At 42.7% G+C, this 16,877-nt stretch overlaps 1 protein-coding gene across 2 annotated transcripts in view; it reads right to left on the minus strand.

The window, feature by feature from the left end:
• Positions 1–16,877, minus strand: part of DDI2 (DDI proteasomal shuttling factor 2) — a 39,788-nt gene that overhangs the window by 17,661 nt on the left and 5,250 nt on the right. For both annotated transcript variants that reach the window (XM_019654876.1, XM_019654880.1), the window contains exons 2-6: positions 13,601–13,730; positions 10,671–10,913; positions 8,076–8,202; positions 5,170–5,297; positions 1,785–1,913 (exon numbers count right to left, since the gene is read on the minus strand). In XM_019654876.1, coding sequence (XP_019510421.1) covers positions 1,785–1,913; positions 5,170–5,297; positions 8,076–8,202; positions 10,671–10,913; positions 13,601–13,730 — 757 coding nt within the window. The remainder of the gene's footprint in view (positions 1–1,784; positions 1,914–5,169; positions 5,298–8,075; positions 8,203–10,670; positions 10,914–13,600; positions 13,731–16,877) is intronic.

The raw sequence follows: 16,877 nt of genomic DNA on the forward strand, positions 1-16,877 counted from the left end.
CTTAAAACCATGGAAAGTCTGGGATATTAGCCTCTGAAGCAACCAATTTGTGATACTCCTATCCATTTTCAGTCCTACTATGTCTAGGGAAAGTATACGCAAGTAAGGGATTTAAATTATCCTATTCTATACAAATCAATCAAATAAAAAAACAGACACTCTAATAAATAGACACATATATTAAAAAAGAAAGGTACTCAGAAAATTATAAGACACTGAAGAAAAAACCTGAAGACGATACAAACAATGGAAGCATATACCATGTTCATGGACAGGAAGAATTAACATAGTTAACATGTCCATACTACCCAAAGCAATCTACAGATTCAACGCAACCCCTATCAAAATACCAATGGCATTTTTCACAGAACTAGAACAAATAATCCTAAAATTGATATGGAACCATAAAAGACCTCAAATAGCCACAGCAATTTGAGAAAGAACAAAGTTGGAATTATCATGCTACCCGATATCAAACTATACTACAAGGCTATAGTCATCAAAACATCAAGGTATTGACATAAAAACACACACAGATCAATGGAATAAAATAGAGAGCCCAGAAATAGCAACAATTTTTTTTTTTTTCCAGCTGAGCCATCCTGCCACCTGTTGGCAGCTCAGCTCAGGCCAGGACTTGAACTGCTGTTGCTCAGAGCTCACACTCTTGAGCAAGTTCTTAACCAACTGAGCCACTCAGTTGGCCCCGAGAGCCCAGAAATAAATCCATGCCTATATGGTCATTTAATTTACAACAAAGGAGGCAAGAATATACAATGAGGTAAAGACAGTCTATTCAATAAATGGTGCTGCAAAAACTGGACAGATACATGCAAAAAAAAAAATTAAACTAGACCACCTTCTTGCACCATATACAAGAATAAACTCAAAATGGATTCAAGACTTAAATGTAAAACCTGAAACCATAAAACTCCTAGAAGAAAACATAGGCAACAAACTCTCTGACATTGCCTTTAGTGGTATTTGTACTGCTATGTCTCCTTGGGCAAGAGAAACAAAAGAAAAAAATAAACAAATGGGACTACATAAATTGAGAAGATATCTGCCAGTGAAACATCTGATAAGGGGTTAATATTCAAAATTTATAAAGAGCTCATACAACTCAACACAAAAAAAAACAAACAAATAATCCAATTTAAAAAATGGGCAGAGGACCTGAATAGACATTTCTCCAAAGAGATGGCCGATACACATAATCTGATTAAACCCAATGGAAAAGGAACCCTTCAGGACCCAGTGAAGGGAAATTCCCAAACAGCCGCTATGAAGCAGCCTTGAACCACCAGTCCAGGCTCCGAAAGAAGCATCTTTAATAGGATGAAAGGTATAAAGGAGATTTACACAAGTTGGTAAGTGTCTGGGGGATGAGTAACACACAAAAAAATGCAATGACCAAAAAAAAAAAAAAAGAGAGAGAGAGATAATTAATTCCAAGAAAAGGAAAAGCAATTATTTTCAATTATATGGCTATGTTCTCAATAGTATTCATATAGTCATATCAGTAAACAGCACTATGAACATGTTCTTTAGAAATATGGAGATAAGGACCTAAAGAAACCAGCTAAAATAGTTGGAAGGGATTATCTGTGAGGAGCAGGAACTAGAAGTACATAGAGGACTGATGTTTTTTTGTAACCAGCTGAAACATGCACACATATGTAACTTTAACACAGGGTTTAAAATTTCTAGGGATTAGATGTACCCACTCCAAAGAAAAATGCTGAACCACTACCCTACAAAGACTCCCAGTGCCCTTTGCTCACCTAGGTGGACCCTTCCAATAATCTTCTGGGTGCCTACTCCTTTAGCGATCCCTGCCCACCGACGATCCACCAGCCTCATTATATTACACCTTTCTGCACAGGCTTGGCTCATAATAGTCATCTGGGCGCCTGGAGGTGGAGAGAAACATCAGATAATAAAGACAAAAATCCACATTTGTGATGAGATTAACAATGCAGCACTAAGAACAGGGCAGAAAGCAAGGCTTGTCTGTGTGACATTATCCCTACCTAGCAGGTTTCCTACCACACTTAGTTCAACTTTCAGTTCCACATTGGAATCTGAAACATAGTGTAGAAACCTGGTACTGAGGGAAAGAATATTTTTTGTTTAAATGTAATAATGAAATATTTAAAAACTTTACCCATGGGAAGCAAAACTACCTGGAAAGGACTTCTAAAAAGTCAAACTGTCTACGGATGGAAACGCTCAATTAAGTACTACACTTTACCTTCAGATCCTTTTCCACTGAGTATCTCTAAACATCACATCAAGTTCTTTTTACTTCAAACTTTGGGACGCTCTAATTTATTGAAAAATGCATCATACACTCTCTAAAAACACTGGAACTGAATTTCCCATTCCCTGCTCCAAAAACCAGCCCCTCTTCGCTCTCAGGAAGTGGGCAGCGAGGGTCTTTTCTCTCCGGGTGACATGAACTCACCACCACTGGAGCTGGCCTGTGTGGAAGACACACTTCTCTAATCTTTACCTACAGAGCTAATCTGTCCCGTGGACTCCAATTCCACATTCATGTGTGTCGGACATTTCTATCTTAAAGCCACCAGCAATACAACTTTCTCCCCAAATAATTCTCATTTTGGATTCCTCTCCTTGCCAATGGAATTATTTTCTTGCAATCGTAAAATTTGGGCATTGTTCACTTGAGTCCTCTTCGTTTAGCCTACTCCCCACTCTAAACTGTTCCAATCCTGTTGGTAACTTCTTTGCAATTTCTGCTATTTCTGAATCCCCTCCTTCTAACCACAGCAATCAGCCTAGCTCACACTCTATTCCCCTTGCGAGTGGACAATTCCTCTGGTTTCCAAACCCCTCTGCAGATGTATAATTTAAAGCAAGAAAATGGTTCTGACCCTAAGGTACAGAATTCTCCAGATGTGTCACTGTCTTCCTGAAATACCACCTTCTTCGGATCACTTATTCATTTGCTCAGAGATGCTCAATGGCTCCTGCTCTTTATAAGCTCAGCTTCAAATCACATCAACATAACTTCAGATCCCTCCTCGTCCTGGTCCAACTATTTCCAGCTGCTATAGCCTGAATGTTTGTATCCTTCCAAAATTCATGTGAAAACCTAATCCCCAATGTGATATCAGGAGGTAGGGCCCTTTGGGAGGTGATTAGGTCATGAGAGGGGAGCCCTCATGAAGGGGATTGGTGCCCCTATAGGAGACCCCAGAGAGCTCCCTCACCCCTTCCACCGTGTGAGGACCTAGAGAGAAGGCTGCCATCTATGAACTAGGAATCGGGCCATCACCAGATACGAATCTTCCAGCATCTTGATCCTGGACTTTCCAGCCTCCAGAACTATGAGAAATAAATCTGTGTTGTTTATAAGCCACCCAGTCTATGGCATTCTGTTACAGCAACCCGAACAGACTCAGACAACAGCCTTATATTACAAATGCTCTCATCTAAACCCTCTACTTTACTGGGGGAATTGGGTCCCCTTGCCACTTACTCACTCTGACCCTCCTGTAGGGTCCCCCCTCCCCTGCTGTCACCACTTTCTCTGAATTCCACTTACGCTTTAAGGCCCAGCTCAAGACCCACCTCCTCCCCAACTGTCCTTTCCCAGTGATCTCCCCTCAGATTCAGTTCCAACATTTCCTGTTCCTAGTACTCATTAGGCAACTTACACTTTGTGGACACCGAAAGCTCTTGCCATTTGGGGAAGGTTAGATTCGAGAAGGCCCAGAAATAATGAAGGAAAAGGGAGTTTGGGCAGATAGTTTCCTCTTCTCCTCCTCCGTCCCCCCTCTGCTCCACGAAAGCTAGTTACTGATGTAAAGGAAGTAAGCCCAGGGTGAGAAGGGTCCCCTCCACTGTTCTCATGCCTCCTCTCAAGTCTCAGCCCGAAGTCCCGATCCTCAGTGCAAATGCCCTCTTTTGAAAGCACCCCTGAGCACCCAGTCAGAGTGAGAATGTGGTCTCTGTGCGTCCAGGCACCTGATGGTTGCATAGTGGTTAAGGGTTCTGGCATCAAGCAGCTCAGGGGTTGAATCCCCAGCCTACTACTCGTGAACTGTGTGTACCTGGGAAACAACTTCACCGCTCTCTGAGTTTCCTCATCTATAAAATAGGCTAACAGTACAACATAGCTCACAGCGATATTCTGAGGATTAAATAAAACTGAGTAAGATGATATAACACTAAGCACCTTAGTTAATGTAGCATGAATTAGCAATGGTGCTTGGCACATAGTAGGGGCTCAATAAATGCTGAGTGTTATACTAGGGTCTCTTATGCACTTGTCTCTCTCACTCACAGGGACGTTAAGAAGCACCAGTGAGTCAGTCTTCCCCTCAAGCACTCAGCACAAGGCCATGCACACAGCACTCAACAGGCATTTCAATAACTGAATAATCAGCAGCTTACTTCTCCCAAGAATATATACATCTCAAGAATCAAATTCTTAACAATGACTGAAACCTGGCATGTGCTCAAGTACTTGCGGGTGAACAAATGGAGGAAAATGCCCTCGAGTGGGAGCTTTTATGCTTTAGGAACTCATCCTGCCTCACAGCCTGTGTGAGACCCAGCATCAAGACCCTCGAGACCACTGTCACACCCACATGGTGCTGCCCGTGTGTGGTCTTACTAAAAAGCGAAGAGTTGTTACTGAGAGATATGGTGCCAGTTAGGACAGAGGTTATCTGAACCGTCAGGTGCGTAACTCCCTGCCTCCTTACTTGGCTGTTAAGTTCTTTAAGGGAAAGAAGCATGCTCGCCCCCACACAGCCTCTACTCCTCATAGCTCCTGGCAGAGTGATGCACACAGACCAGGTGGAAATAACTGTTTGACCTTCACTCTACACAGCTCTTCCTTATATTCCTTACTCTAAACCCACTGGCTCCCCAGAAACCCAGGATTGCCAAACGAGGGGAGGTAGGAAGATAAAAAGGAGACACCACAAAATACAAAACTGGTTAAAAAATTATTAAAGAAACAAACCTATCACAAACAAGAAAAGACTGGCAAGTGAAACAGTAACCCCTGGGCTTACTGATTAGCAGTCCAAAGGACTACTGCCATCTTTAATGGACACTGGAGTCTCCCCTTCTCCCTGGAGCAGGTCAGAAGGGTGGATGGAGAGACAAAAACACAACAGATGGAGATGTCACCTGAGTCAACAAAGGCTTTCACAGGATGTCCATTCACTTTGCAGTTAATATAAAGCATCACTACTTGGCCAAAACTTTCCGGAGCCTCTTCCATAGCTATTGTCATGTTTTCCTCAATGTTCTGTTGCCTGTAACAAACCAAAACCAGGTACACTAAAAGCATTATTTCCATGAGGGGAAATCTGTTTCAAAGTCACATATTAAAAACAGACTTGTATATATCTTTTGCCCCAATTTGCAGCTGAGTCATAGCAATGGAAACTGGTGCTCTCTCCTGCAATATATGATTTAGTAGGAGGTAGTGCGATGTAGAGTTAGCAGAAAATCTAAAAGCATACAAATTACCATCATGTAAAATGACTACGTTTGTTCTCTTTACAAACTCAGAAACTCAGGAGAGTAAGGGTCACAACCCTTTTTATCTTGTACAATTTCATGAATACTCTAATTTTAATGGAGGGTTTCTAGATATCTGGGTACATTTCCTCTGTCCAGTGCATTAAAAATTGTTTGCAAATATAATACACAGATGTTTCAACTGCTTGTGTTGCATGCACCTGCTGCTTAATCTCCAGGTTGTTTTCTAATCTGTGAAATGAGGATAATTTCTATTATAGGATTGCTGAGAGGTACAAAGCATCCATTATACAACGCCAACATTAGAGCAGATGTTCTAAAGATGCTCGGAAAATATCCATCTGCCTACCTAGCTATCAGTTAGAAATGACACACACATTTGTATCACAGTTCACCTGGTCCATCAAACCATTTCTTCAAAAATTGAACCTGTTCTAATGATCACATAAGAAAAGCAGGTAAAAGGAGTTCCAGCTTACTCCAACATCTCATGTCTTAATCCACAGCCTCCTTTTAAAAACATAACCAAAAATTACCGACATTAACAGGAACCGGGCAGTGGCTGGGCCACTTACCTGAAGGCTGAGACTTAACAGAACAGGGGCCAAGGTTTAGGTAAATTACACTGTAAACCAGGGTCTAGTAAACCACAGCCCAGTCTGTTTGTGGGAACAGGGCAGCACCGTTCATTTACATACTGGTATCATCTATTGCTGCTTTGTACTGCGCTGCCAGGACTGGGCACCAGCAACAGAGACAGCATGGCCTGCAAAGCCTAAAATATTTACCATCTGTCCCTTAACGGGAAAGGCGGGCTGACCCCTGCTCTAAACTGTAGTGCCTATCCTTTTAGTAGTACGACTCTAGCTAGCCCAATTGAACTGATGGTTTTATCGGCCATTCTGCAATAAAATATTAAACTTCTCAGAAAGTTTAAGGCACACTCATTTAATTTAGTCACGCAAATATGCAAGCTAATACACCTCGGTGTGCATATACCTTGTGTAATTGCTGGTGTAGCATACCAAATAAAACTTTAAGAGGCATTTCATATAATTACAGTTTTTCTCCTGTGCCATCTTCTTTAGAAATAACCTAAAGTTAGTTGTGCACTCCTGACCTTGCACTAACTCCAACCAAGGTAAGTTAGAGCAAAAATCTTCTGAGATAATGCCAGTTACTTTGGCTATTCTGGGCTCTGTAGACAGTCTCTTTACAGGCACAAGGTTTTCTCCTTTAATAGCATGTATGCGTTACCCCGTTTCCTTTACCTCACCCCCTGAAAGAATCCTAAACCATATGGATATGCCTCATTTCACTTCTTCTCTTCCAGTAGCTAAGTGTCATGGTTTGGCTATGATACCTCCCCACACTCCCTCCCACCTCTCCTGCTTCCTGGGTTGAACGCAATTATTTTGAGAATTATGTCAGGTTCCCTTAGAGCTGCAATGCGGTCTAGTTCAGAGAACACAAAAATCTTCCTATTTCTCTGGGTAGCTTTAACTAGTGAGATGTTTCTCAAAGATCTTCATTAATGGGAACACTTAACCAACAAGAACACAGGTGAACGTCTTAGGGCTGGCAAGGGATTCTGGAGTACAATGTACATTTCTTTGATTTCAAATGTAGTCAGAGAAACACGAAAGCCATTATTTGACTTCCAAGTTGACAGTGTAACAACAAACTTAGGCTTCATTTAGTGACCACAGATGATGACAAAGCCCCTAAAAGGAGGATTGCTACAGTTATGTTCTTTGTTACACTAACGCCTTCACAATTAGCAACAAAAACGGAATCCAGGGGTGGGGAAGAAAAGCAGCTGCTCTTTTCTTCAGAGGAACTGACTGAACAGCGTCCTGCTTGTGACCAGGGGAGGCATCAGCCTCACTGTGCCTGCAGAGGCCCCACCGCTAAGGCTCTGATTCATCAGGTTTGGGAGTAAAGCCCAGCATCTGCAGTTTTAAAGGCTTTTCACGTGCTATTAATGCAGCCCCAGGTGAGAGCCACAGCATTAAATAACTGGAGCTGGAAATGTGTCCAGCAGTCAGTTTATCCAGAGGTGAGAACAAGAACTGCGCGAGGCAAGACTCAGGACAAGGTTACATTTATACAGAGCCCCTCCCCTCTCTCTCCTGATCCAATCACCTTCTAGCCCTGGGTTTAATAAGGGCTCATGTATCATGTGTAAGGAAAGAGATTCCAACCAGCCTGTGTAGCCACCCTAGCAGTCTCACCAAACTGGGGGCTTCTGCTCAGTCCTGGGGTCATTTGCCTGGGGTAGCTTTAATGATGCACTGTAGGCTAGCCAAGGAGTCTTTATTAGAATTTTAGATGAGGAAGTCAGTAAGTTAGGTATCTGGTACCTTTGCAATGTTGAATCAAAATGAGAGGAAAATGGAAGAGAGAATAACGGAAAAGACTGAAATTACTATCTCAAATGCAAAAACAAGGAATCTACCTCAAAGCAGATGCCCAAATATTAACCAAACCCTGAGGTTTGGGAGATCTGGACTCTCTAACTCTTGCTCTTGAGGTGAAGGCGCCATTACCTTATATCTTCTTCTATTTTGGCCTGAGCTTCAAGATCAAAAGGATCAGCAGAAAAGAGACGGATCCTTTCTTGCTCTCTCCGGGCTCGGTCCTGCTGCTGCTCCACCAGGACTCTAGAAAATTTCTCTACAAAAATAAGGGGAACATCTTAAGTACCACTACATTTCATTCTCTATCAGTACTTCTCCACATCAAACCATTTCTCAAATATAACTGTAAGAGATGCAGAAAGGATGCCCCCAAATTAAACGAGCAATAACATTTACTTTGTATTCTGACGCAAGACTACTTCACCTAAATTCAGCATACAAAAGTAAAGTACCTGCAAAAATCATTCAGTCTTATAAGAGGTTATCACATTGTTTCTATTCAGAGAGAATGACATTTCACTTTTATTCAGTGGGGAATGACATCTGTGCTGCAGAGAAGGGACCCACTCCTCCCGTCCCCATTGCCCTATTCTATTACCTAGAAATAAAAGAGCACTACGAGCCCCCTTTTCCTCTTCTAGTTTCATTTCCTTTCTAACACTCTCTGCCTTAAAGCAGACAAATTAAATGCAAACTACTGTTGCCCCATCTATATTACCTGATAGGTAACAGGCAGGAAAATTAGCAAAGAAAAAACATTGCTTGCTGTTAAGATGTATGCTACAAGAACCACCTTTATTTTGCTATTTCTTTTTTTTCTCTGGGGCAGGTCTGTTTTTTTGTTCTTTTTTAAAGATTTTTATTGGGGAATCGGGGAAGGGATACAGACAAGTTGCTCTCCTTTTGTTCTTCAGTCTAGTTGTGGAGGACGTCGCTTCACTGGCCCATGTTGGTATAGTGATCTTTGCGCTCTTCGCAGTTGAGGCAGATCGGTCACCAGCCATTGGACAGCTATTCACAGCGGCTCTGCCAGCTGCCGCTGCTCACGCTGGCTACCAGCCAACTCACAGTAGCCCACGGCAGCCCACTGCAGCCTATGCTGTTGCTGGCGACTCACGGGAGCCCAGCTCCAGGTCGAGCTGTTGTTCACCATCTTAGCTGTAGAGGGCGCAGCGTCACTGACATATATGGACTCCGAACCAGTGGCCCTGCTGCTCAGAGTTCGTGCTCCCAAGCCAACTCTTAACCAACGAGCCACTCAGCTGGCCCTATTTTGCTATTTCTTAAATGGGGGTACATTAAATGTGTAAGCTTAGGGCTGGCCAAGTGGCGCGTTGGTTAGGAGTTGGCTTAGGAGCGCGAGCTCTGAGCATCAGGGCCCCGGTTCGGATCCCACATGAGGGCCAGTGACACTGCCCTCTACAGTTAAGATGGTGAACAACAGCTCGACCTGGAGCTGGGCTGCCGGGAGTCGCCGGCGACGGCGTAGGGTGCAGTGGGGTTGGCCGGCAGCCGGCGTGAGTGGCCATCTAATGGCCAGCAAGCGACTGCCTCACCCAGGAAGAGCGCAATGATAATACCAACATGGGCCAGTGAAGCAACGTCCTCCTCAGCTAGACTGAAGAGCAAAAGGACAGCAACTTGTTTGTTCCCCTCCCCCAATTCCCCAATAAAATCTTAAAAAAAGAAAGTGTAAGCTTAAATGTGCCATCACCAAGGTCTTTGGGAATTAGATACGTTGCATAAGAAATTAAAGAAACCAAGATAATGGTTACATGAACTAATACACACAACACGTATGAATCTAAAAAACATTAAGTTGAATGAAACAAGCCTGACACAAGAGGACATACTGTATGATTCCATTTACGTGAAGATCAAAAATAAGCAAAACTAACCTATAATGATTATCACAATAGTGATAACCTAGAAGGGGAGGAAACTGAATACAAGGGAACATGATGGAACTTTCTGGAGTGAGAGAAACGTTCTATACCTTGATTGGGGTGGTGGCTGCATGAGTTTGCCAAAACTCAATGAATTGTATACTTAAAATCTGTGTATTTCTCTGTAGGTAACTATTACCTCAATTTAAAAAATGGTTATGGAGGAATGAGTTATTAAGTGTCTGATATGTTTTAAAACTTAATCATAAATTTTAAACCCAGGAGTAAAATTTACGAAATTTACAGAAAAAACTTTATTCATAAAGATGACTAAAAATAAATGTCCTGTTAAATAAAAGAATGGCTCAAATATAGCTTCCAATAAACAGTTGGTAACAACCCTGCTATCATTAAACTTGGGGAAGATGAGAATAAGGGGGTTCCATTTTGCCACACAGGCTGATGGCGCTGACCCTGTTTCCTGGAACTAAAAGGAAAGGTGCTTTCTTTAATTAAGGATCTAATTAAACAGGTCAAAATATCAGTACCTGGGTATATGCTGCTAAAATAATTAGGGAAAAACAGGTAAATGGGAGGGGCTGGTCTAGCTGGATTTCTGAACTCTCTGTAGCCCTAACATTCTGTTGTTGTTACCAATTAATTAAACCAGCCTTTGACATCAGCACTAATTTACCTCTCCTAGACCAACGCATATGTTCAATAAGTCATGTGACACAGTGGGTTGAACACACTAGTTGCCTGAGTTTCTCTACATTGGCTGTGACACAAGCACTTCACCCCGGGTCAGCCCGATGGCCTTCCAAACTGATAAGCTTACCAAGATCTCCGCTGAGCAGAGCGTCTGCCAGGGGCGGATTGCGTTCCTTCAGCAAGGACAGCTCATGGGGGTTGGCCAGCAACATGTCTCGGAGCAAGGCCGGATTGTCCAGACCCTGAGGGGATGAAGCTATGTCTCCGGGAGATGAGTGGGGCTGCTGTGCTCCCGGGGGCTGCGGCTGCGGCTGCCGGGAGCCTGACGTGCCAGGCACAGCTATACTACGGAAGTCTATTCGGGGTAAGTCTGTTGGGGAAAATCGATTCAGTTTACTTCAAATGACTCCATGAAAACAAGCATCTGAAGGAAACAGCAGAACATTTGCTCATGCGCGGCATGTGACAGCAAGCAGTAAGCGGTACTCGCAGGCGTTCTCATGCCCCTCCCTTGCTCTTCATGCTGACTTTGAATATAAAGATTGCAGTCTCGGAGTCAACAGGTAGGAAAGAAAAGAAAAGTGGTGGGGGCACACACAAAGGTAGTAACCCCAAATTTTTGGTTTATAAAATATCCTAGAATAAGTTTTATTTTTGTTTTAAAAAAAATAAAGCTAGTCTCCATAAACGTAACTGCACAAATTTGGATGTGGTTCTTAAAAAAAATCCTGGTCTGCTTTGACACATGCTTCGAAGAGCCCTGATACCTTTGAATCAAGAATACTATACATATCAAGTGAACAGCATAAATGTTAGATGGTAAGTTCTCCAAGTTTGTGTGACACACGTTAGCTCTTTGAATTTACACCTTCATCTGTGCATCACTGCTGCCTCTTATACCCCAGGGGAGCTAACAGGTGTAATCATTTTACAGGAGAGAAGAAAAGAAACTTGCATAGGTTCTCGGTGCTGAGGACACCGAAAGATATAACAGATTTAGAGGCTACAATTCCTGGTTCTATACTTCAGGTTGAGCTGACCTTAATAAAAATGAATGTAAAATGAACAAGAGCCTTACACAATGGGCCCAAATATTGTATGAGTCCATGTATATGAAATGTCCAGAACAGGAAAATACAGAGACAGAAAGTGAAGTGTTGGTTGCCCAGGGCTAGGCGGCTTAAGGGTAGATGGGGAATGACCGCTAATGGGTACAGGGTTTCTTTTTAAGGTGCTAAAATTGATTGTTCTGATGGGCGCACATCTCTAAATATACTAAAAATCACTGAACTGTATCCTTCAAATGAGTGAAGTCTATGGTATGTGAATGATCTCAATAAAGCTGTTATTTAAAAGTTTTATTTTTTTAAAAGGAAAAAGAAAAAAAAAACTAGAAAAGTAGAGCATGAGGGCTAGGACTCAGAGAATCTACATTTCTTCAATCCCAAAGTGTTATTTAATGGTCACACTTGTCCCAAGTCTAGGCTAAGCTGTTTGGACCGCATATAAAAGGGGATGCTTCAACTCGGGCATAAGGTTTTTGCCTCCTAGCATGGGCTCAACTAGTCCCTTTCTTCAAACGGACCTCAGCTGGCAGCTAGTCTGAGTGTGTGGGCACATATGTGCCTGAGCCTCCAACCAATGAAAAGGTGGAGTGAATGGCATGATCCCAACTGGCATAACACATAATGGGCAGGCCTTCGTTGTGGGTTGAAAAATTTTATCCTCACCCTGTTATACTTATCTTGAGAGTCTGTTTGCTTCAGAATAATTCTGAAAAGCCTGTTTACCTTACAGGCCAGATCCATCCTCTCTCTCTCACCTACTGACTCTCTTGTCTCCATGGGACAGTACAGAAAAAAAACCCAGTACATCTCCGGAACTAACGTTCTCACCAAATTGATCAAAGGAAGATTTGGTTTTTATTGACTGGCATATTTGAACCACTACTCTTTCTGAAGTTTAGCTGTAGCCCCAAGGGAGTAACGTAACCCAAATCTGGGAGGAACGGTGCTTGTTGATCTCTTATAGCCCCAGTTTCAGGCTGAATGAAAGACTGTGTTCTAAGCTAGAGTCTGTCATCAACTGGACACCTATCAGCTGTTACTGTAACTTTTAAAACCAAGTGACCTAGAGACAAAACACTGTTTAAAGAAACCTATCAGGCTACGGGCAGGGAATGGAAAAACACTACTACACTTCATCAAGTAGTCCCACATCAGAGCCTTACAAGCTTTTGTAGGTCATAAACCCCTTTGAGTATCTTAAGAAAGTTCTGGGCCCTGTCCCCATCAAATGTACACAGGCCCCCACAACTGTTTCTTATTTCAGGAACACAGATGCCTCCTAAATGCGTAAGATCCCACATTATAAACACCTACTCTGGATGGAGCATCTAAGGAAAAGAACAGTTTCTTTTTACATGATTAGCAAAGCTGGTGAGAAAGAACCCAAAGTTGGTGATCCAGCTGCTTAATGTTCATAAAGCTCAGTGTAATGGAAAAAGCACCAAGTTTTCATTCCTAACCCTTCACTTATTAGCTAGGTAACTTGGAAGACATTATTTGGAAATTGGAGTTTCATCTGTTAATGACAATAAATTGTAAAGAGGAATCTCTTCCCTTACATCTGGGTTAAGAGAGCACGTGAAAAGTGGGGACAAGTGCCTGGCTGACTGTAAAATACTCCCCAAAGGCTTGCCACTGAGCCCAGACACCAAGTAGCAAAAGACAGTCAGGGACCAGGCACATGTAGGTTCTCACGTCCTTCCCAAGGATAAAATTTTCATTGGTAACAACAGAATCTAACATTCACATTTATGTGCCGAAGGTTTTACATGCTTTATTCTCACATCAACTCCAGGGGCTGGGTTAATTATAGCACCTATCTTACTGATGAGGAAACTGATTTACAGAAGTTAACGTGTGGAAGGTTACACAGCAAGCAAGGGGCAAAGTCAGGATCTGTACCCTGGCAATCTGAATCCAAAGCTGACCTAAAACGGAACCACTACGGTTTGCTATCTTCTGAGGCTTGTGTCATTCTGAGACGTCTTACTTGGAAAATGCACCGGAGGTCGAGGGTCCGCATTCTCCTTCTGTCGTAAAATCACAACATCTCCATCTTTCAAGCCGTAAGAAGCCAGTGATCTGTGGTTGTCGGTGAGAGGTCTTTCAGCATAGACAATCTACAACCAGAAAGATTTAACAGAACAAAGCACTGAGAAGTAACACATAAAACAGACTAGTTTCTCTTTTCATCAGATAATGTCGCTTCCTGCGCAACACCCTCCAACCATTTCCCATCACACCTAGAATAAGCTCTCCATCACCTCTAGACCCAAATAACTTGGCCTCTGGCTCTCTCTCTGACCTGATCTCATACCATGATTGCTGTTTCTCAAATAATGACTTCCCTTTCAAGGCTGTTTCATGTGCTCCCCTCTCTCTCTGAGGAATGTCCTATCCTCAGTAATTTTTAGGTCTCTGATCAAACATTACCTCTTCAGAGACCTTCTCTAATCACCCTCACCTCACATTTTATATAGTGAACAGGGCCTATTAGATAAAAAATGCCCAAATATTTGCTGAATTAAAGGACAAATGAATCTATGGAAGTAGTGGGTGTAATTTTAGATTTAATTTTGAGCAGGGAGGGGAATGCGAATGACTTACTCTGGGTATGCTAACTAATACTATTAAATAATGTGTCCTCTCCCCCACCCTCACCCCCAGTTTTAGTGAGACAGAACTGACATATAAACACTATTAGTTTCAGGTATACAACACAATGGTTTGGTATTTGTATATATTGCAAAATGATGAGCACAAGAAGTCTACTTAACATCCATCACCTCAGTCACAAATTTATTTTTCTTGTGATGAGAACGTTTTACCAGCTTAGTAACTTTCAAATATGTGATACAGTGTTGTTATCTTTAGTCACCACACCAAAGGTTACATCCCAGTGTGTCCCTTTTTAACATCATCTTGCACACTGGCAAGTTGAAAAGGTTCCCAAACCCCACCCTTCCTGCATTCTTCCTTCTTTTTTACCACGCAAAGTTTTATCACTCATGTTTATGAGTGGAAGACATTCAAAAAAGAACAATTAAACACACATGAAAAAAGGAGCAAACACTGAAGAGAGCCTAAGAGCCTGAGAGCATAAACACAGGTGAAACAATGTGGCAAGAAGAAGAATATAAGGGCACACTGTAATTTTACCACGAAGGAACATAAAATGCGCCCTGCATCACTATATACTCCAGAGGGGCATGCGGAATGAACTCAGGCTTTGAAAGGTGTTCTTCCTAACGACTCGCTTTGCACCAGGCCACATCCGGACTGAGGAACTTGAGTTGTGCCCTGGCTCTGACAGGGGCCCCGTCCCTCAGCTGGTCCAGGCTTCACATTTCCCATTTGTCAAGCAAGCAGCTGGGGGCTAGATCACCATCACAGCTGTCCCTTCCAGGTCTCTCTGCTGCACTACCATTTGACAATGTTTCCTCACGTGTCCTCGTAGCTCTCAGAGTTAAGGCTGCCTGACACAGAACCTGAAAAAGACAGGATTCAAACTGGAAAAAAATGAACTTTCATATCTGGTCTGAAATGAGGAACAGAACTAACAGGAAACTGAATTTGGAAGTTCCTTCCAAAAATCAAAAACTTCTGGGGATGAGCAAACAATTATTTGCAGAGTTTGTAGGTCCAATTCTACAAGTTCTATATGACTAGAAAAAGTATTGTTGGTTCTTCCCCTCACCTGCAAAGTTAAAACACGTTACAACAGATTTCAACTGTAACTCTATCAACACACTTACACTCCCTTATGTTATAGTATAAGTATATATCTCACAGTAAAAGTACAACAGAATGTTTGCAATACAACCCGAGAGTCATTTTATAACTTGTGGGACTCCTTGGAAAAACCACCAAAATTTTCAAGTGACAAGTGTCACAGGTTGAGGGTTGCAGATAGAAGGGGCATGCCAAGACCAATGCCATGCAGACAGCTCTCACAAGGTGGCATCAGCCTTGTGAAGCCACCATAATGAAGCACCAGCAGTCCAAGGCCTGCCTATTCCTTCATTTTCCAGGGTCAGAAATTCAACTATCAGTATACTTACAGATACACAATCAGTCGTCATACTCTAACTGTGCTTATAAGGGAACACTTATTTACCTACAACAAGACTTCAACCCCAGGAGAATCAGAATGCCCCATCCACAAGATCACTGAATTCTCCTCAAGCTGGGAATGCTAAGTGGGAAGCCTTATTAAAATAGCAGACAGCGGGGAGCATTTGAGATCTTGCTCCCAGCATATGTCCCCAGTCGGGCTCAAATAAATTCTTACAAAAATTCAACAACCAAAAAAATAGTAGAACGCTACCACTGAGTGAGCTTCTACGAAGAGCCAGCACCATACGAGGGCTCTCGTCTCCCACTTAATCCTCACATCCTCTCATTTGAGGCATTATTTGTCCGATTTTATGGAGAGGAAAACAGACATCGAGTGAGGCTACACAGCGCTAAGAACGCTGGGACTGGCGCCACGCCTGCCTGACTTTCAGGCTCCCTCTTCCCTAGTGCCACATACGACTTTCCCAAACACAAGTCCAGCGTGGCCTGGTGAATGAGCTGGGCGACCTCAACAAGAGCTATAAGCCATCCATCACTACTACAAGCCTATACTCACCAGGGGGATCAAAACACTGTCCACTGCTCAATGTATCCCCTACCCTGAACACGAAGAAAGGAACACGTTCAACCCCTCACGCTTTAGACTCCTATTTCACAGATGCCATGCACCACTGCACAGCTCAGCTAGCAGTCTTTCCTCAGAAGACAATGTAGTTGGTTTTTAAAGGAGGGCAGCTTGATCTAACAATACAAATAGAAGATCCAGGTAATCACTAATGTCAAACTTGTGTATGAAACATGGAGTACTTACTGCTATCTGCCCCAACTTCCTAAAAATACTAGACTGGAGAATGTGGGTGAGGAGCAAACATTCTTCACAATGACAAAGCAGCAGGTGTTTACCATTTTAATCCAAAGACACAAATGAAATAAACAACAGCCTAAATGAAATTATTATTGCCACTAAGAACTGATTTTTTTGTTGTTGTTAAAATAGCCTTAGGAGTATAAGAAAGGGCTGGCCGAGTGGCTCAGTTGGTTAAGAGTTGGCTTAAGAGTGCAAGCTCTGAGCAACAGGGTCACCGGATCAATTCCCACATGGGCCAGTGATGCTGCGCCTGAGCTGAGCTGCCGCTGAGCTGCCAACAGGTGGCAGGATGGCTCAGCTGGTAAGACCACGTGCTCCTAAC

Source organism: Hipposideros armiger, unplaced genomic scaffold, assembly GCF_001890085.2.
Source record: "Hipposideros armiger isolate ML-2016 unplaced genomic scaffold, ASM189008v1 scaffold_232, whole genome shotgun sequence".
In the NCBI taxonomy this organism is placed as follows: Eukaryota; Metazoa; Chordata; class Mammalia; order Chiroptera; family Hipposideridae; genus Hipposideros; species Hipposideros armiger.